At 45.3% G+C, this 21,188-nt stretch overlaps 2 protein-coding genes across 8 annotated transcripts in view; one reads left to right on the plus strand and one right to left on the minus strand.

Annotated features, from left to right (window-relative positions):
• RARS (arginyl-tRNA synthetase) overlaps positions 1 to 9,828 on the plus strand; it is a 38,172-nt gene extending 28,344 nt beyond the window's left edge. For all 3 annotated transcript variants that reach the window (XM_014520778.2, XM_014520781.2, XM_006015704.3), the window contains 4 exons: positions 5,437 to 5,542; positions 7,337 to 7,509; positions 8,674 to 8,921; positions 9,609 to 9,828. In XM_014520778.2, the coding sequence (XP_014376264.1) occupies positions 5,437 to 5,542; positions 7,337 to 7,509; positions 8,674 to 8,921; positions 9,609 to 9,718 (637 nt within the window). In that variant the 3' untranslated portion in view covers positions 9,719 to 9,828. The remainder of the gene's footprint in view (positions 1 to 5,436; positions 5,543 to 7,336; positions 7,510 to 8,673; positions 8,922 to 9,608) is intronic.
• Positions 9,829 to 9,980: 152 nt separating this feature from the next.
• LOC102385979 (rho GTPase-activating protein 7-like) overlaps positions 9,981 to 21,188 on the minus strand; it is a 177,311-nt gene continuing 166,103 nt past the window's right edge. For 2 of the 5 annotated variants that reach the window (XM_014520768.2, XM_025205707.1), the window contains exons 11-14: positions 18,539 to 18,754; positions 16,599 to 16,816; positions 15,465 to 15,638; positions 9,981 to 12,544 (exon numbers count right to left, since the gene is read on the minus strand). In XM_014520768.2, coding sequence (XP_014376254.1) covers positions 12,433 to 12,544; positions 15,465 to 15,638; positions 16,599 to 16,816; positions 18,539 to 18,754 — 720 coding nt within the window. In that variant the 3' untranslated portion in view covers positions 9,981 to 12,432. The remainder of the gene's footprint in view (positions 12,545 to 15,464; positions 15,639 to 16,598; positions 16,817 to 18,538; positions 18,755 to 21,188) is intronic. The other 3 variants (XM_014520772.2, XM_014520774.2, XM_025205714.1) reach the window with 2 other exon arrangements.

Raw genomic sequence — 21,188 nt, forward strand, 5'->3', positions numbered from 1 at the left:
AGCCCCAGCTCCCAGTGCTGCTGCGCCTGGATCCCATGCCCCCCCAACCCCCTCCCTGAGTAACGTACCCCCCCTGCCCCAGCTGGGCAGCTTGTCTCAGCCCCAATCCTTCCCCTCTTCCTCCCCCCATCTCAACAGACTTAGCAGCTGGAGGCAGCTGTCACCTGCCAGTTTAGTCTGTGGCCAAATCTTTTTCCAAAGCTTTTCCGAATTGATTCGGATACTTTGAATCAATTTGGAGCTTTTAATTGGTCTCCCAATTAAATTCAGATTCAGTCCCTGAATCTGGTTGAATCTCCTCCGAATCGAATTGGCTACTGAAGCTTCGCACAGCCATAATGATTATGACTCTGTTGTGAAAACCACATCACAGAGAAGTGCTCAACTGTTGAAATGGGTGGCTTGGACTCCCCTGCAGACTATATACCCTCTCTGACTCGCCTTTCTGGGCTCCTTGGTTGATGAAGGTTCCATCTCTCTTTTTCTTTTTTCCCTCCTGACTGCATGGATGGTTTGAAATGGGTGTCATTGCCCTGTCTCAAGGTGTGTTGCTCATTGCTCTCTCTGGATCTTGTACTGCTTTGCTGTGATACTGCAATCAGATCCAAGAGCAGGGTGTAGCCACAAGTGTTCTGCTGCTGTTCCCCAGTTAAAATATGAGGGATGTTTTGGAGCTGTTTCGCTGACTATTGTTACTACTCTGCTGACTGTACATGACTGTGGACCTTGTCATGGTGGAGAGGCTTGTGTGTTCTAATGACCCTCACAGCTATGTCATCTGGAGTCTTGTACTCCTGGTAGGGTCTCCCCTGGCAAACAGATCTGAAGTGAGGTCCCAGACTAAGCATGGTCTAAACTCCGGAAGACCCCAGTGGTGGAACGTGTGTGCTTGAGTACTAGAGCTGTGCGAAAAACTGTCGTTTCGTTTTGATGTCTGTTTCGCCGTTTCGAAGGGACAGTGTTTCATTTCATTGTTTTGTTTTGTTTCGAAGCACTGTCCTGTTTCGTTTTGTCAAAACCATTTAGCTGTTTCAACAGTTTTGCCCGTAGGCTATAATGGGGAGTTGTGAAAATGCCTATAACTTGCCTGATTTGGATGAAAATTGCAGGGATGGTAGCCCCTTCTAAAGACATGAGGCCTGCCAAGTTTCAAGGAGATAGAGGTAGAGGTTTTTGGGAAACTGCACCTAAAACTGTTCAAAGCAAAAGTCCTGACACTTGCTAGCAGCGGCAGCCTCCTCTCACCCGGAGCACAGATCCGGGGGCCCACACCCCTGGGAGGACTTCAGGGCTGTGCCGGGCTCCTCCCAGGAGTGTGAGCCCCAGATCTGCGCCCCAGATGAGGAGGCTGCTGCTGCCGCCTGGGACTCCTCTCATCTGGCGCACAGATGCGGGGGCTCATGTCCCCGGGAGGAGTCCAGCACAGCCTCACAGCCCTCCCAGGGACGTAGGCCTCTGAATCTACGCGCCGGATGAGAGGAAACTGCCGCTGCCACCTAGGATCGGCGCTGAAGCCAAGTAAGCCCGGCTTTGAAACTCAAAATGTTTCGAGTGCCCTTGTTTCATTTCAAAGCTGTTTTGAAGCCTTTTGTTTCATTTCAGTTTCGCTGTTTTGAGCTCGAAACGTGTCATAACAGATTTGAAATGAAACACCCGGTGAAATTTTGCACAGCCCTATTGAGTACTTGCTGGTTGTCTGCGGCGGTGAAGGCAGATGGGCTGCAGTGAGGTGGAGATCTCCAGTTGTCTTGGACAGAAACAGTGATGTCTGGGAGACCCTAGTCACAAATCTGACATGGGTTGCGGTTCTGTGATGTTTGTTTTGCACTTAGCAAGACAGAGTACCATTTGGCAGCTGCAGCCGTGACTGAGCAGTCCTCTTTATGATCCCCTCTGCTCACCCTAAATGGGGAAGGTGCAGGAAAAGGTGCCTTAAACATAGGCCATCTCAAACACCCTGGCTGGATCACCGCATCCAGTAGGATCACTCTACTTGTGGCCAAAACCAACAAAATGAAGTACTGAAGTTTGCCCCGTGGAATGTCTGCACTCTTGTGGACCCCCTAAACAGTGAGCATCCTGAAAGAAGAACCACTGTGGTATCTAGAGACCTTGCAAGATATGACATTGATATCCCTAAGTGACTATGACATTGATATTCCCTAAATGAGGCCTGCTGGGCAGATGAAGGCCAACTGAAAGGAGCAGGAAGTGGCTGGATCTTTTTTTGGAAAGGAAAGTCACCTGAAAAGAGGTGCATTCACAGGGTTGGTTTGCCATCAAGAACAAGATTGTCAACCAGCTATCAGAACTGCCTGTGGGCATTAACAAACGCCTCATGACTCTCCACCTCAAGCTCAGTAACAGCCAGTATGCTATGGCCATCAGTGCATATGCCCCCGCATTTGACAATGTGGAAGTCAACAAGGAGCAGTTCTACTGTGCTCTTGACAGTCCTGACTGCCACTGCCAAGGAAGACAGCTCGTCCTCATGGTGACTTCAACACAAGAGTTAAGCAACACGCTGAACTGGAGTGGCACCATTGGGAAAGAGGGGGTGGGGAAAGTCAAATCCAGTGGTATCTTCCTCCTCAGCAGATATGCAGAGCATGACTTGCTCATCACAAATATGATCTTGAGACGGTGACAAATATAAGACCACTTGGAAATATCCACGCTCCAATAACTGGTACCTTTTTGACTATTATTGTCAGAGTCCATGATCATACTGATGTCCATATCACTTGAGTCCTGAGAGGTGCAGATGATTGCTGGACAGGCCACCGTTTAGTCAGATCAATCATGGGCATGCAGTTTGCACCACAACACCATAAACAACCGATTAAACAACCGACTAAGGAATGGGGGCGGCTTGTTCTGGTGCCAGGGCAGAACTGCAATCTGTAGTCTGCATGCTCCGGGCAAGGGCGCACAAGCAGGGGATCACGGCTGTGCCCTGGCTCCTTGGAGCATTGACAGCCTGGTCTGGAGCTGGGGCAGAGCTGCAATCCCCTGATTGCTCACCCCTGCCTAGAGCATGCAGACTAAAGATCGTGGCTGTGCCCTGGCACCGGAACCAGCTGCCCCCATCCCAAGTTCCCAGCAGCTCCGGAGCAGCCCACTATGCTTTTCTGTTGCACGTGCTGCCAGCTTGGCTGAGGTTGGTCTCCATGGCAACCCCTGCCTGAGCTTTCCTGTGCAGGTGCAGCTGGGGTCTCCATGAACACTGGCCCAAACTATGCGGGCAGGGGCAGCTGGGAAATGGAGTGCAAGGCCAACTGGATCTGGCCCAATGGCCGGACTTTGCCCTCCCCTCCTCAACACCCAGTAATAGAAACTCGAGCTGATTTCCCCTGTCCTTCGAAGAAGTCTGGCATGCCATTACTCAGACCAAGCACAGTAAGGTGTGAGGCCCAGCTGGCATTCCCACAGAGGTCTTCAAAGCTGGTGGAACTGCATTAGCACAAAAATTTCACCAACTTCTCATCAAAATATAGATGAATAAGGAAGTTCTACCTGACTTAAGGAATGCCAACACTGTGACCATCTTCAAGAAAGGGGACAAGTCAGTGTGTGGGAACTACCGAGGCATTGCTCTCCTCTCTGTTGCTGGGAAGATTCTTGCTTACATCCTTCTGAATCGCCTCCTCTCCCTTGTCAAAGATGTCCTTTCAGAATCCCAATGTGGCTTCCGACCATCTTGGGGTACCAGCAACATGATTTTTATTGCACGGCAGATCCAGGAGAAGTGTAAAGAGCAACACCAGGAGCTGTTCATGGCATTCGTTGACCTAACCAAGGCCTTCGACTCCATCAGTAGTGAAGCCTTATGGAAGGTGCTGGCTAGGTTTGGTTCTCCTTTGAAGTTCATCAGTGTCCTCAGACTACTCCATGATGTATTGACCGCCACAGTCCTTTGCAATGGATCAAAAGCAGACCCATTTACCACCCGTACTGGAGTCAGGCAGGGCTGTCATCGCCCCAACCCTATTTTCCATCTGTCTTGCTGTAATTTTGATTCTCATCTGTGACCACCTTCCTCCCAGAATTGGGGCTCAGTATCGAATGGATGGTCAGCTTTTCAACCTGCGGTGCCTTCATAGCAAAACGAAAGTTACCAAGACTGGCATCACCGACCTTCAGTACACTGACAACTGTGTTGTCCTTGTGCACACTGAGACTGATCTGCAGTCCACTCTTGACCTTTTCTCAGGTGCCTGTCACAGCCTGGGACTCTCTTAGATCAAGGTGCTCCATCAGCCTGCACCATAAATTACCATCAAGCTGCTCCCCTCCCCCATAAATTACCATTGGTGGAGAACCCCTGGTAAACATTGACCATTTTCCATACCTTGGCAGTCACCTCTCCCAGTCGGTCAGTCTTGATGTAGAAACCGAACATAGGATTCACTGTGCCAGCGTATCCTTTCGGAAGCTGCTTTGTCATGTTGTTGCTGACCGAGATCTGCGGTTGGAAACTAAGGTCCTGGTCTGTAATGTAGTGGTTATCCCCACACTTCTCTGTGTGAGAATGGGTGACATATCAAAGCAATCCTAAGCGCCTGGAATGGTTCCATCAGCGATGCCTTAGGAAGATCCTTTGCATTAGATGGAAGGACCGCTGCACCAATGTCTGCATCGTCTCTGCAGCTAACATAACCAGAACTGAGGCAAAGGTCACGAAACAGCAATTCCACTGGCTTGGCCACTGTGTTCAGATGGCTGACACTCATCTCCCAAAGTAAGTCCTCTTTTCTCAACTTAGTCATAGTAAGAGGACCCCCAGAGGACAGAGGAAGCGCTACAAAGACACCCTGAAAGCATACCTTGTAGGCAACAAATTGGGAAGTGCTGGCTAGTAATAGGTCTCAGTGGCACTGCACCTTACATCAAGCTACAGTCCACTTCGAAGAGAACTGTCTTGCTCAGAAAACCAAGAAACGGCCGAGGAGGAAGGAAAGCACGCAACATCCCGGCCAACATTTGTGCCCTTCCCCGCCTTACCCCCTCCAACAAAAGCACCGCTTTTTATATTTCTGGAAAAACTTGCAGAGCACGGATTGGACACCTCAGCCACCTTAAAACTCACCAGTAATCCTCTCCCCCCCACCCTGCAGACATCATCCTTATATCAAGGGATAGCTGATTATTATTACATGACTGACTTCCAGAGCCAATCAAAAAGCTTTCTGCCCAAGTAGTTTTATTATAGTGCCTGTGTAGAGATGCCTGTCTGTTGTGACAGGCTTAACTTGGGGATAGGACTGTTGGAATTTATAGCTGAATCCTTTTTAAATTATTAAGAAATGTGGCAGCTGAGATACCTGTGGAGTATTGCTGAACAGCTCAGTTCTGAGAGGATGGTATGTGACCTTGGTTTGAAGATGTTGGGGTTTCTGTCCAGCTAAGCAGTGCCTTTTGTCCACATGCTTTCAGGAAGAAGTTTAAGACTCGTTCGGGGGACACAGTGCGACTCATTGACCTGCTGGATGAGGGACTGAAACGATCGATGGACAAACTGAAGGACAAGGAGCGGGACAAGGTAACCATGATAGGTTATTTTTCTCTCTTGTATGCAGGCTCTGTGGTGTAGCATTTGACTTCCTTACTTGTGCATGCACTTTAGGGCATGCCTATCCCATTTCCATGGTGGCCAGAAACCAAGATCTTGAGAGCAGTGACTCTTGAGCTATCCTCATGATAATGTCCTGTGTCTTGGATGAGCATGTGTGGAGCAGGAGCAGGTGGTTAGTGTGCTCCTTAGTGCATATTTCAATTTATTTTACTGCCCACAAATTGTTCTTGAGGTTCTTTGCTCCTGCAGCTCCAAAATCTTGTAGCAGGCACTGAAGCCAATTACCAAAGGAGTTTGATCTACAGTTCTGAGTTACTAAGGGTTTCTTTGAGGCTGCAGGTCTCTGCCGGCACAACAGCAGCACTGGCTGGTGATTGAGCTTTTCAAATTTACAGTGCTTTGAACATTTTATTGCTGGTTCCAGGGCAGTGGATCAGAAGATGAAAAATGTTTGTCTCTAGAACTGTTCTGCAGAAGCAGTCCTACCACAGTGTCTGGCAGCCTTTTGCAGTGGGAGACTTTTTCATAAGGAGAAAGAGTGAGAGGGAGGAGGAGAATGGGGTAAGTGGAGAACAGAGGAAAGCCAACAAAGGATGTAGAGAGGGGGAAGCAGCTCCAGAACTTAGGACTGTTGTTTGGACAGAAATTCTCTAAGCAGAGGTTAGCGGCGGGTAGCTGAGGAGGTGTCTCAGGCAAACTGTCTCATGCTAAAAGAAACAGCCATCTTTGTTGTTGTACAGCTGCAGTGTCAGAATGATGGCACCTTGGGGAAAGGCCAGACCACTTCATTATGATGGGTCCTTGTCTTACAAGGTCCCTTCCAGCCCTACTTCTCTGTGATTTCTATGAATGCACTTGGGGAACATAAACTCCCTTCTCCAGCTGGAGACAGCTGACTCCCCAAAGATCCAGCAGGTGGTGGTAGAACACAAACTGTTCGTGTGCAGTGTTGAGGCTGGGCAGCTTTCGCTGCCTTACTGAGCAGTGATGTTTGTTGATACTGAACTTGATTCCCCAATGAGATGAGCATTTAAAATGGCTTAAACCTTTCTTCCCCCAGAGTTAGCCATGCGGTTCAATTTCTGTGGGTTAGAGTTATTCAGTAAGACTATGCATTATTCCAAAGAGCCTTCTGTTAGAGTTAGAGCAAGTTGCCATGAGACTCCTAGACTGCAGAGGTTAGCTCTTCTAGCCTAGAAATGGCTTCAACAACACGTTACACAGCAAGCTATGCACAGCAGTGCCATTTTGAAGAAAATGCAAGCTCTTGAATACAAGGCAAAACTTTCAGACCATTCTGTGATGGCGATGGCAGACATGTCCTAGATCTCGCTAAGGTTGATCCAGAAGAATAGCAGAATATTTCTACTCTATGGTTTCATTGCATTTTTCATCCTTCAGACAGTGACATCACTTTGGCTGCAGGAAAGGTTGGATTGATACCACTGTGCTTTTGTTCCTGAGGCAGGACTAACCTACCTTCTAGCAAGCCATACTCTAGTCTTAATGAAATGGAAGTTTTGCTGTGTATGTTAAGCTGAATGATCCTTAGCGTTTTGAACTTGATCAGAGCTAGCTAATCCTCTGAAGAGGGTGCAGCTCTGCATGCAGCAGTTGCCTATTGGCCTCCACAATTTTACTTCTCTGCTGCTTCTAGCATATTTCCTACTGAGGTCTACCTTTTCCCTGGGTTTCGATCATGCACAAGCTGCTGGTTCAGGAATAGAAAGAGCTCTGCTTAATATTTTTTTCTCTTTGTAGGTCCTAACAGCAGAAGAGCTGAAGGCTGCCCAGACATCTGTAGCTTTTGGCTGCATTAAATATGCTGATCTCTCCCACAACAGGATGAATGATTACATCTTCTCCTTTGATAAAATGTTGGATGACAGAGGCAATACAGCTGCTTACTTACTCTACGCCTTCACTCGAATCAGGTAGCTCAGGTGTATTTTGATCAGCGTATGACCTAGCTTGCAATAAATTACTGAAGGTTCTGCTGAAGCTCTATTAGATAAAATACTAACTCCTGAGAGAGGCTCAGCTCCACCTTTGGAGTCTGCGTTTGATCTATGCCACTTTGTTTCATGAGTTCTCTGCTTGCTGAAAGGACAGCACTGATTAGAGTGAAGTCTGCATATTGTTCCTGACTTCTATACTGGGCTGATGCTTTATCTGGCTTGCTAAGAAAGTCTGTTAAGTGGCACATACTGAGTGCATCTACATGAGGTGTTTGCTGTGGAGTTGCCTAATTAGCTCTGCAATAAAGTCTCAATGTCTACACGTGCCACCCAGTTAGGCCGCAGGAATCAATTAACTCCACCGTGGGTTAGTATTTGTAAATACAAGTACTATCCGATGGCAGTGTTCATTAGTGTGCAGCAACACACATGTACATTCGGTGTACATTCTGACGGGGCTGGCTATGGCATGAGGATGCTTCAGCACAAGAGCTGCTTGCTGGCTGGTCCTGCACTGGAGAACCCCTCTGCCCCAGCCAGGCTCTCCGCAGCATGTTGAGTTGGATCAGCGCAGTTCCAAGCTGGCAGGCTGACCCCGAGGGCCCCCTCCCCTCCCTGTTTATTGCTCCATGCTAATTGCATGTGTAGATGCACCCACTGGGCATCTCTTCATTGATAATATGGTGCTGTGAACTGTTGTGTGGTTGCATGGCCCATGACTGCATGAGCACAGCCAGTCACTCTGCTCTGTCCTCCCAGCTTGTGGAGACAGAGTACCTACCACCTCCTGAATGTATAATTTGCTACTTAGACTTGCTACTTCTGCAGACTCCAGGACAGGCATAAGGCATTAAATTCCCCTGTGTTTTTCTAGCAGGCTACAACTGAGTGGTTTTCCTCTGCACTTTAGGCTGCTGCCTAACAGCCAGGTCATTAACTAACTTCCCTCTCCATTGTTACACAGTCTAGGCCTGAGCACTTTTCTCAGAATAAGCTGCAGTTCAGGCAAGATTATTCCTATCCGTATATGTATGGTAGAAATTGGGGTTGGGGGACTTAGCAGCAGAACCTTTGGTATTCTGGTTCCCTCAGACTATTGACTATATTGGGCAAATCTGACCAGTGCTGGATTTGTTGCAGGGCTATAGCACGTCTGGCCAATATTGATGAAGAGATGTTACAGAAGGCAGCTAGAGAAGCAGAGCTAATACTGGACCATGAAAAGGAGTGGAAGCTAGGCAAGTGCATTCTGAGGTTCCCTGAGATTCTGCAGAAGATCTTGGATGACCTCTTATTACACACGCTCTGTGACTACCTCTACGAGCTGGCCACTACCTTCACAGAGTTCTACGATAATTGTTACTGTGTGGAAAAAGACAGGCAGACTGGTAAGTGCCTGCTCGCAGAAGCTTGGGATATTGCTTGGGGGCAGGGGAGAGGAGGGTCAAGTTCAAAGGTGTCAAAACAGCATTTTACTTTTCTCTGGGTAAAGGTCCTCTGAGCCCCATAGGTGTCTTCATAATGAGGCTGGAGCTGGGTTTGAGCTCATGCAGCTCTGCCACCCTTTGTCCTGTGGCCTGTTTCAAAAAACAGAACTATTGTCTGCTCAGGATAGCTGCTGGTGCAAACATTTCCCTTTTTTCTCTACTTTTAGAAAAAGCAACCCCCTGGAGTAGGAGGGAATTTGGCAATCCCCCACTGGCTAGAATACCCTCCCCCTAAGCTGGGAGGGCATCTCCCTTCAGATCCTTCCTCTGCCTCAGCTGAAGCAGGGATCTGAACTGAGCTTTCCCACATACCACAGAAGTGTCTTCACCACCAGGCTACAAGGCCAGTCTCTCTGTGGCTCAATGGAATCACTTAGCAAGAGGTTAGGGCATGTACCGAGCTGCAGCAAATTGTGAGGACTAGCTCTATGATGCATTTGTGCCCGTGTGCATGCATAAATACAGATGTCTTCAAGGGAAGCCAGCAGGGATTTTGACTGAGTTTTCTAGCATAACAAATTACTTCAGGTAGAGCAATACAGTGTGAAAGACCAACCTGAATGGGTTATTTTCCCCTTCCTTTTTCAGGTAAGATAGTAAAGGTGAACATGTGGAGAATGTTACTCTGTGAAGCCACTGCTGCAGTCATGGCAAAAGGGTTTGACATCCTTGGAATCAAACCTGTTCAGAAGATGTAAGTTTCAGCACTTGAACCTCTCTCTTTTTTACATGGCTACAGAAAAACTCTTGTGGCGGTTCTATTCAACCTCAATCTGAAAATAAAACAAGATTGCTAAGGTTGTGTGGCCTCGTGTGTATGTTATAGTATAGTCCCCTTTCCAGTGCGGCATGTCTTGTGAAGACCCCTGTCTTGTACTGTTTGTAGAGGCATTGTAAATAAATATTCAAGGTAAAGCTTGTCATCCCCCCCACCAGCAGATAAAAATATAAAAACAGTGGAATCTGTTTTCATGCTGCACTTTTATTGGCGGTGCTTTGTCTGAGCTATTAGAGTCTTAACATTCCAGCCAAAAGCATTCACAGGAGAGATACAAGACTTGTTTGTAGATATAAATCTTTGCAAACTACTTAAACATTCAGTCTTGAGAAATGGAAATGAGTTAAGTTTACTACTTTGGAAAGGCACACCAACAGGAAGACTGCCCAGGTTGGACTTGCTACAACACTAAGCTTTGTAAGTTAAGGTCAGTCCATGGGCATGAAACAAGGAAGTTGCATTCAGCAGATGTGATCAGTTTAATTGTGGCTCAGTTACTTACCATCCTACTAAAAAACAGCTCTGTGTCACCAATTAGATCCAGTTTCCTTTTTTTTTAATGCCCTCTTATTAAAGGCCCTGGGATGAAGGCTGTAGAAACCAGCACTGCTTCTCTTGCTTTCAGACAGACAGCCCATGAACCCGGCAGGCCTTAAAACATTTATTTTTGAGACACTTGTTTGCACCAGTGCTGTATAAACAGCTTTACCACATGACAGCTTAGTTATTCAAGCTTTTATATACAGGTATTAGAGAGTATGCACACAGGTAAGTTACCACGTGTGTTTTATATCACTTCTGTTTGCTCTTGTGTCTCACTAGTTGACAAAATGGGGTGTAGCAAACTTGTGTTACTTGCAAGGCAGTATGCAAACAACAAAACAAGTCCTAGTACTCCTAAAACTGGGAATATTTGGAACAGAATGCAGTTTAGTAGGGGGTGATTTTCAAACTACTGAATTGTAGAAAATTAGACCCAGTATGTGATAAACAAATTTGCTCCAATGGGAAGACTTGTCAAGCGTAACTAGCATTTGTAATTTTACCAGTAGCTTTCTCTACTTTTATAACCATCTCATGAAAGCAGGTGTACCCTAGGGCTTCAGTTAATGTTTTCCAACTAGCCAAACTTAAAAGATAAAACTAGACTTCTGTGGGTGCTGATAACTCCAACATAGTAAATTTTGGAGTAAAACAGTAAATTTTACCTCAACTTAATACATCTCGGCCTATTCATATGATCCAGCCACTGCATCACTTTCCCACTTAGAATTAAAGAGGCTTGGATTCTAACACATCTTCCATAAAGTACTATTTTGACCAAACAAAGCTCTGCAGTTATAGTCCAGTAGAATTTGGAACCACCTGCATAGAATGACCTCTCAGGATACTGCAAGACAGCATTAAAGGGATAATTGGTTTATTTTTCTAAAGTACAGAAAGGTGACCATTCATTCCTGACATTTAAACACAGGAGCAGCATACTTTATTACAAAGACCAAAAGTTCTGGATAATCATGAAAATCAATGATCCTGTCTAGTTTAGCAGCACATTAAGTATTTTTAATAAAAGATGGGTATTTATTTATGTCCTTAAGAGAGCAAACTGAGAATTTGGCCCAGGCCACATACATAGTCACTGCTCAGTTTGCATTGAGACTTGTCCATTCATGCAAGTTCATTTTATGAAGTTAGCTTGGGTTATGCTCTTTATTTAACGACTCAAACACATTCCTTCACATAGAATGAGGAAAGTAGAAAATGCTCCTAAGTGAAAATTGGTGGCTTCTCTCATGTGCAGGAATGTCAGTCACAAATGTTCAAAAACTATTCTGGCAAGAGTTATACAAAAAGGCAGTATCACAGGAGTATCAACAGCTCAGACTAAAATGTTTATCTACCATAAAACAGAGCAAATATAACATTAATATTAAAAACACACAATTCTGTTGCTTATGTTCAGCTTGTTACCATGTTGCTGAAATTATTTTCAAAGTTTTTGATTGAATAGGGTAGCTGATATATGAAAAGAACCAACACTCCAGAATGCTAGAGCACTCTCTTAATGCATAGATGGAAAAAATATAATGTTCTCAGTTTAATAACTTAATAACTATAATTCTAATTAGCATATTTTGTCTCTTTCCTGGAGGTAAAAATTGAATTTAACCTTTTATATACATACATGTATACACAGTGACGTTTTCCTAATCTTTGTGCAAGCAGTTCAAGAAAAACTTTGTTGAACAGCAAAAGCCCTATAATGTTACTATTGTACATTTCAGTTCTTCCATTAGCAATTACATCTTGATTTGAAAATGTGAAGAGGCTTGTTTACTTAAGCCAGTGATTCCCAACCAGGGTGCCAGGGCACCCACAGGAACCTTTGGAGGATATCTTGAAGAGCGAGGAGATAAGTAGATAAGCCAGAACAACCCCCCTTTCCACCAGCCCCTGTTAAGCACTGTAATATCTAACTAGTTTTTGAAATTGGATGCCACTCAATTCACAAAATCTATGGAGGGATGCCTCAAGTCCAGAGAAGTTGAGAACCACTGACTTTGGTTGAAGCTTTGAAAGTGGCAGCACAGAAGCAGTTCATGTCTCAGCACCTATTTAGAAAATCCAAGTGCTTCAGATTTTGGTTTCTTTTGTGTGGAGGTACTGGAAGGAATCCTTTATCCTTAGCAGTTCTGCAGCACATATATGGCCAAAAACCCTGTTGTACCATTCTGTTGTTCGTCCCCTGCAAATCAAATCCAGACATGAAATAAGTGATGATAGTCAAGGAGAAATAATCATTTCCTTTTCTTTGTGAATTTCATTACTTGACCCACTTCCTGACTTCCAGCTCATTTTTCAGTATTTGTATTGCAAAAGTACCTAGAGGCCTCTAATGCATATGCGCCAAGTCTGAGCATTGCTCTTTCACAAAGAGAACAAAACCAAAAATAAACGTTAATTATTAATTCTCTTGTCCTGTCTGGTATTTCTCTACTTTACCTGGAACCTCTGAGGATGATTGGAAAGGCAAAAGCACCAGGGTGTCTAAGCAATTTAGCCTACTCTAGGGTAGGTTTGGTTCATGCAGAAATTACAGCTTTTCCTTGCATATAGGCAGCAATACAGTTTTTGATTATTGTTGGACCCCTAATCAAACCCTGACAACTATTGCAAATTTCTTCTCCATGTGCATCTTTAGGTGTCAGGACTTTCAGAGGAAGAGCAGAAACAAGTTCTCATTTTTGAGGTTTGACTGAGGTTTCTGAAATGTTGATACATTAATTGCTTGTGTTGCTATGTTTGAATTCCTCCATAGGTCAGATGCCAGGGTCAGTGTGTGGCTTTGGAGGCTAATACAATACATGGAATGCGTTATTTTTGGGAAGAGGGCAGCCTCTCAGGATCAGGGCTCTTGTGAATGTCAAACACGGAGGAGAGCTGCAGATACAGGTTTCATCGATTTTTAGGGACCTCAGTAGGGATGGTGGATGGGTGCACAGAAGGGACCTCAGTAGATCATTGAGTCTGACCCCCTGCCCTAAGCAGGAAAGAGCGCTGGGGTCATATGACCCCAGCCAGGTGTTTTTCAAGTCTCCTCTTAAAGGCCTCCAAGGTAGGGGAGAGCACCACCTCCTTTTGAAGTCCATTCCAGATTCTGGTAACCTTTACTATAAAGAAGTTTTTCCTAACGTCTAATCTGAATCTGCTCTCTGTCCGTTGTTTCTAGTTACCCCAAGGGGTGCCTCGGTAAGCAGAGTATCTCCTATATGTTGCTGCCCCACCCCTGACAAATTTGTAGACAGCCACCAGATCCCCTCTCAGACTTCTCTTACAGAGGCTGAAGAGATTCAGGTCCCTCCATCTCTCCTCGCAGGACCTTTCCTGCAGGCCCCTAACCATAAGAGTGGCCCTCCGCTGGACCCTCTCAAGGTTATCTGCATCCCCCTTGAAGGGCCATGCCCAAAACTGGAAGCCATACTCCAGCTGCAGCCTTACCAGTGCCACAAAGGGGAAGTATCACCTCCCTGGACCTGTTCGTGATGCACCTGTTAATGCACGGTAGTGTGGTTAGCTCTGTTGATCACTTTGTCACGTTGTCGACTTATGTTCATCTTTGAGTCATCTATGACTCCGTCATCCCTTTCTGCTGCTGTGCTGCTTAAAAAGTCATCCCCCAATCTGTATGTGTGCTAGTGATTCCTTCTCCCTAGGTGCAGTACTCTACACTTATCCTTGTTAAACTGCATGCTATATTGTTCTTCCCACTTTTCCAGCTTGTCCAAAGCTGCCTGAATCTGCTCCCTGCCCTCCAGTGTATTTACTTTGCCCCATAATTTGGTGTCATCCATGAATTTGGACAGTGTGCTCACCACACCCTCATCAAATCACTGATGAAGATATTGAACAGCACTGGCCCAAGGACCAAGCCTTGGGGGAATCCACTGCCCACATAGTTCCAGGTCAATACCAACCCATCCACCACCATTCATATCATATACATGAGCCCCACAGACGCATTAAACTTCACAGCAGCAAACTACACGATTTGCAGTAGCTCTGGCATCAGGGACGTCTCCCTCAGAAACATACTGCTTGGCAAGTAGGTGTTGGCCATCACTTGGGACATCAAACTATTTAATACTATGCCAGTTCCTATAACAGGGAGGACTTGCAATTCCCACTGAAGTTACACTTCCAAAGGAAGTTGCAGGTATTCAGCAGCTCTCAGGATTTAGCTCACCAGTTCAGTCACATGCACTCCTTTGATCTGAAGTGTTGAGTAGCATGTACTGATTTATATGCTGTTGGCATTCACAGCCATGTACAACCTCCTGGACACAAGCCATTTATGAAAACAACTCCTGAAACCTTAAGGGAAAGGCATGAAGGTAATCTCTTCCACTCACCAGTTCCCACTGCTCATTACATTCAAGAAGCACCACTGGTCTCAATCTATAACCTAAACCACCCTCTTAACTGAATTTCTTATACAGTAATTTTTCAATTACTCAAACCAGGTTTATCCAAATGGCTATGGTGTTCCTGATAAGGCAGGTTATTATGGAATAATTAGATGTTTACACAGTGAATGTAGCTAGTGCCCCAGACTCCTGCTTGGTTTTCCTAGTCAGCTAATGTTCTTTCAATTATCCCAAGTGCATCAAGCTGTGAAAGAATCCAGCAATTAATGATTCCAGTCCAGTTGGAATTCCAATGCATATTTTCAAAGCTGGCTCAAAAGAAGGAGGATGGCACATGCACAGAAGCACCAGGCAGGCCATCAATCGTAGTATCAAAATTGACACCCAAAGGTAAAATACTTCCCTACTGGAAGCCCATACTATGCATAATACATAACAACTTAATAGGCATTTAACATCTATAGATCTCCATGTTTGTATGTACATGGGTAGGTGGAATTATCCTTATTTTTCAACGCTGAGAAATTACTTCTACAGAGGAGGGAAGATTAAGAGATTTGTCCCAACGTCATGGCGAGGACTCAAATCCAAGGACCCAGCCTTGTGCTCTATGATTGGAGCATACCATGCTCATTTTTTCCTAACTGATATGTGACTGGCAACATATTGGTGATTCAGGAGATGTGGTCAGGGGCCAGCAGTACCAAGGAGCTAGTAAAGAAGCATAAACTAAAATGATACCTTGTGTCTCTTCGACAGACGTGAGTTACTTTGGATTTCTGAGACCCAACTGCTTCTATGAGATACTGGCACAGCAGGACCTGCGCTAAAATCCCATGCAGAGTAGCTCCTTCACTGTTGACTGAGGTAGCTGCCAAAATGCAGGTGCCACTTTGGGGATCAGTCCTCCAGGTCCTAGAACCAGGTGGGAATTTTTAGGATGTTTCATGCAAAGACATTTCTTATATAAAACCAGTCGTTTGACATGCTTGCTGTGAAGTCAGACAACAGTCCTCAGATAGCTTATAGTCTCTTCCACACATAATAGAGAAGGCTGGTAAATCCTACCACACATTAGTACTTTTAGTTCAGTAGCCCAGAGGATCCCAGGGTGCTAGACAGACTAACCAGCATGCAGTAAGCTTCGTCCTTGCCCAAAGCGGTCGCAATCCAAATACAAGAGACAACAGACTAATATGGAAAAAAGTCCCAGGGGGAAGGGGAGGAGGGTAACAGGTTCCTCTTACTGTCTTAAGATTTTGCACCATTGCATGGCCCTACTGCAACTGGGGGACAGAGCTCCACTCAAATGGAATCACTGTGTAAATAGTAGGTCTCGTCTCAGGTAAGCAGACGGGCAGAAAAACAGCAACAACATCAAATGCTGCTGAACAAGCTATCAGAAGACCGAACAAAATGTAGAGATTCTTTTTGTTTTGTTTTTTTCTAGAGACTAGGCTAGACTGCAAATTATTGTTCCCCAGGACCTCTACCTCAGGGGAGTATGTAGCTTTGACAAGAATTATTTGGAATTGTGGGGTTTTTTTTAAAGAAAATAGACTTGGTTATGGCAGGACAACATGTTCTGTATCAGTCTGAGCCATATCCCTCACCTTTAAGCTCTTCAGGGGAGGACTTGTGCGCTATAAAAGAGCTGAAGTGACTGTCGCTACAATTCACGTTATTGTTAACTGCTACAAACAGAATCCACTGACTAGAGATTTATACAGGGCTTATCTTCCTGTAAGAGAGACCCAAACCCTCATTTTATCTATAGTCATTGGAAGGACTATTACCACATGATGCAACATGCACTACCGTTGCACAAGATATTGTGTTTAAGGAACAAAGGAGAAAAGTCTATCAGATCCTTACCTCAAAACAATGTAGTCCCGTGCTGGAAGGGGAGACATGCTTTCTGTTGTATAGTGATAAATATCTGTTTCGTCATCCAAGGTCTCTAGGATTTTAGCTTGCTGCAGGCTTGGGTCCCACTGATGCTGTTCCGTCAAGATGCGCTGGAGGATTAGTTTAGGAGCAGCGTCTATTTCAGTGGATGCCTTCCATAGCCGGACATGGTAATTATCATCCACCTTACAAAATAGTTAACCAACACTGGTCAGCTACTAAGAAATGATTTAATGCTCTGTTCCCTCTTCCAGCACTTAAAATCCACAGGCATCCCATCACTGACCTCAGAAGTACTGTATTTTCTCATATCTAGTACACAGCTTTTCCTCCAAATCTCCCCCCCACCCAAAATTGGTGTGTATGAATTAAGCAGGGAAGCTGATTTTCTGGCTGAGATAGAAGCACCCTCATTTCTACAGTGCAGCAGCTGTTGCGTTTGCATTACTACTCAGGCAACGAAGAGAGTCAATCAGCTTACTATTTTTCATTCCAGATGTGTTAATGATTCTCTCTCTCTCTGTTTTTTAACGTTGATGTCCCACCAATCAAGCTAACCTTCCTCAGGGCAACTTCTGTTCTCAGTGGTGGCAGATGACAGAACAAGGAGCAATGGGCACAAGTTACAGCAAAGGAAGTTTAGGATATTAGAAAAAAACTAGGAGGGTGGTGAAGCACTGAAGCAGTGGAACGGATTACCTAGAGAGGTGGTGGAGTCTCCATCCTTGGAGATTCTAAAGGCCTGGCTCAACAAAGCCTGACTGGAATGATCTAGCTGGGGATGGTCCTGCTTTAAGCAGGGGATTAGACTAGATGACCGCCTGAGGTCCCTTCCAACTCTAATTTTCCCAGTATCTCTCTCCTCCTATTTCACAGCCTTGGAGAGACTTTAGCTTTTTTTTAAATCATAGATCCACCCATGGAGATCAGTCTTTGACAGCAACTAGGGGTTCAGCTACGGTTAAGTAGGAAAAGGAGGTTGCGTCAACCAAATGTTAGATCTTATGCAGCCGTAACTCTGGAAAAATATATTTTTCTTCATTCTGCCTTTCAAAAACAAGGTATGTATTATATTCCAGGATATGTTACATATAAGAAAATATGGTAAACATTTACAAGCTTACTTGAATGCTAAATTGCAGAACAAGGACTCATTTCTAAACTAAACTGGACTGCATTAACCTGTGTCTCAACAGAGACTATGGGTCCATTTCCCATTACTTGGACTAGTTGTTTACTCTGGTGTTCCTCTGGGTATTAACTGTCACATTTATCTTAACCGATTTAATCAAAAACCCTCTCCTATCTTAGCATCCACCTCTATCCTCATACTTTTGTCTTCCCTCTATAAAAAGTCTTTCTGCCAGGCCATTCCAACATCTGATAAGGTAGGTTACTGCCTATGAAAGTTCATGCATCTCTGAACCAGTTAGTGTCCAAGGGGCCTCCCTGCCCTGCCCTGCCTTTTGCCTCATTCAAACTAACAACCTCTGTACTCTTCCAACCTCCAGTAAGCTCCACCACAAAAGAATGGAGCTAAGAGCAAAGCGTATTAAACGGATCTTTTTAACACCAATGGAATTCCCAATCAGCCTAGCTCAGGAGTCATGTTTCCGGTACATAAAAGTCATCCTTGGACCTTTTCCAATGCAATGGACATCTTTCTTATACAATTAAAGGTACGCTTTTAATGAAGTTCATGCAAATAGCAAATTAAGGCTTAATTATTATTAGACATTACAGACTAGTTAAAAATGTACCAGCAGTTGTTGCCAACTCACAGACACCTGAACTGATGTTTAACAAAAACTCAGCTGTTTCAGCATACTCCCATCCTTTGAGAGGTGGGTAATTAATTTTTAAGGTCTTCGGCCACTTGTGTGTTAATGCCCTAATGTCAAATTTACCTTTTTATGTGCTAATTCCACACGCTCCACGTTTGAGCAAGCAACCCAGCTCTTGAATTTTTCCTTGGCATCCCGAAGCAGGTCCTGCATAGAATTCTCAAGGGAAATCAACATAGTGGAGTGCTTGATCGGGGTGGTCTGGTTTGAGGCCCCTTCACTCAGGACTTTCTGGTCATGCAAGTCATCACCACACGGCTCAAGACAGTAGTCAGGCATCTGCACAGGGAGAGGAAATGGCATATCCTAATCACAATCCCCCTTACATTCGTTTCAGATTGGACAAAAGAATAATGAACCTCAGGTGTAGGTAAACCCACTAGCAGAAGCACTTAGTGATAATATTAACATTACAAACCCCAAAATAAATGCTAACAAGCCTTCTAAACCATTATGTGTAAGTGCGGACTCAGTACAGTGGCATCAGTGCAACAAAACAGGGAATGGTGAGAATTCAGGAGCAACCCAACACATGCAAGTTCCTTCAGGTGCAGACACAAACTACTGCTGAAGGATGAGCCAGGAATGACTCCATCCCCCACAGTGAAGGAAATGCTGACTGCTCTGTGAATCTGAACTCCTCACATTATATTCCTACTTCTACTCCTCAACTTTAGTCACTTCGCTTCAAGTCTTGCACTTTAGCAGAGGTTCAGAGGGAAGGGGTATGACTTGTTTCTCCTCCCATTATGACAGATGTCAATTTTACCTTACTGAATGAAAGCCACAGCCTGAGATTTTTGACATCATAAGCCCTGAGCAAAACAAGCAGTGGTGAAATTAGGTACAGGCTGGACAATCCATTTCCCAGCAGCAGTTATTGGCTTGCTGACAAAAAATGTAGAGCTGACTGATTGCAGACAAAGGCACCATCTCCTTTGTACGTATAATACTTTCATGACTAATGCAATGGTGCTCAACTTATCTGGCCCTATGGGCTAGATAAAGAGTGTTGGGTTGGTCCGTATGCTGTATCCCATCAGACCTGATCCAGTGTGTAAGTGTGGTCGAGAGTAAAGGGTGTCTAACTATGGGTGCAGTCTAGCCACAGAGCAACCCCACTTGCTGGCCTGACCCTGTGCACTGGATCTGGCCACATAGCGACCCCACAAACAGCAGCTCCAGAAGACACAGCAATTAACACTTCCATAGCTTCCCTGCCACCAAATTTCCAGGCCCAGGAGGAGCCCTCCTGGTCCAGATGACATGGTTCTATGGGTCAGAGCTGGCCATAGGTTGAGTGCCACTGCTGTAGTTGAGCACCACTACCATAGTTCCTGTGCGGTGACTGAGCGCCATTTTTACATTGCATCCACGTAAACTGGGGAGCCAGACCAATAAAGAAAACAATTATTTTGCAGGCTACATTCCCCTCCATAGCAAAGAAAGGCCTGCCTAGCAGGAGTACTGCAAATAGGGAACACGACAAGCTTCATCTCTCTGGAACATGTAGCCAGTTGCTTCACCATAAGACACACTGAAAAGGCCTGTAAGTACCTCTCCAGTAATGAAGCCTCCCCGTCTCAATGAGGGAGGCTTGCTAGGTCTGGGAGAAGATGCATTAATACATGTTTAACAGAAGGCAAATCATACGCTCAGATGACATGCGGATGAAATCACTGCAAACAGATACCTGCTTTGGTGTTAAAATGACAACAAGAAAGCTTAGAAAGCAAGAGCTGAGTGAGGGTGGTCTCCAATCCAGAAGAAATAAGCACTATGAATCATCAGCCCCACTAGCCGAGCATCCCCAAGCTGCTTTAGATGTGCTGAGTTTGCCTCCAGGCTTTACAGGGTTTTCAAAACTCAGTTAAGTCTGAGACCTGCCTGGTCCCTCAAGTCAACAGCAGACCCTTGGCCTTTAGCCCATTTTCAGCACCACAAGAGCAGGAGAAGAGGAAATGGCTTCCTCCTTCACCCTGCCTTTGCCTTCTCTATTTTTCCTTCTCCTTCCTCTTGCCTAGCACATGTATGCTGCAGCTTTCCTTTTAAGCTGCAGGCCTAGCAGAGCATGGCAAGGCAAAGCCAAGGGACAACTAACACTCTTCTCTTAACATGTGTGAGTATTTAGGGGTAAAGTTCCTCCTTCCTTCCCAGCTTTTCCTAAGAGCTATTTCAAGCACCATGGTGGAAGAGACAGCCTAGCCCCATGTGATACACATGTGAATGCTGCTGATAGGCCTGCTGGGCAGACCTCTATGCCACTGATTTCTTGGTCCTTATCCAGCTCTTGCCTCACCTGTGTCACTGCAGACCCCCATGGGCAGCGCACCTAATTGCTGTGGGAAGTGCAGCCAGCAACAACAAATCTATTGTGCAGCACAGACAGCAGCCTTAATGACAAGTGGAAAAAATGTGCGAGAGGAGGATACAAGTAACCAGTTTCCTCAGAGCAGAAAGTGAGAGGGAAAAAATACTTCTCCCCTCGCTAAGGATGTTTTCAGGCCCTCTGGGGAGCGGTGTTCCTTTGTTACATACTTATCACTGGAGTCCTGCATCAAGGCTCCCTCTAAGCTGCGCCTGTGCATGGCCACGCACAATTAAAAATCTTGCCACGTGCTGACTTATTAATGCCACGCGCCTGCCAGGAGAGGAGCTGGGCTGTGGCTTCCCAGAGAGGAGCTGGGCGCGGAGTGCGGCGGAGGCACTGGGA

This window comes from Alligator sinensis, unplaced genomic scaffold, assembly GCF_000455745.1.
Source record: "Alligator sinensis unplaced genomic scaffold, ASM45574v1 scaffold7_1, whole genome shotgun sequence".
Lineage (NCBI taxonomy): Eukaryota > Metazoa > Chordata > Crocodylia > Alligatoridae > Alligator > Alligator sinensis.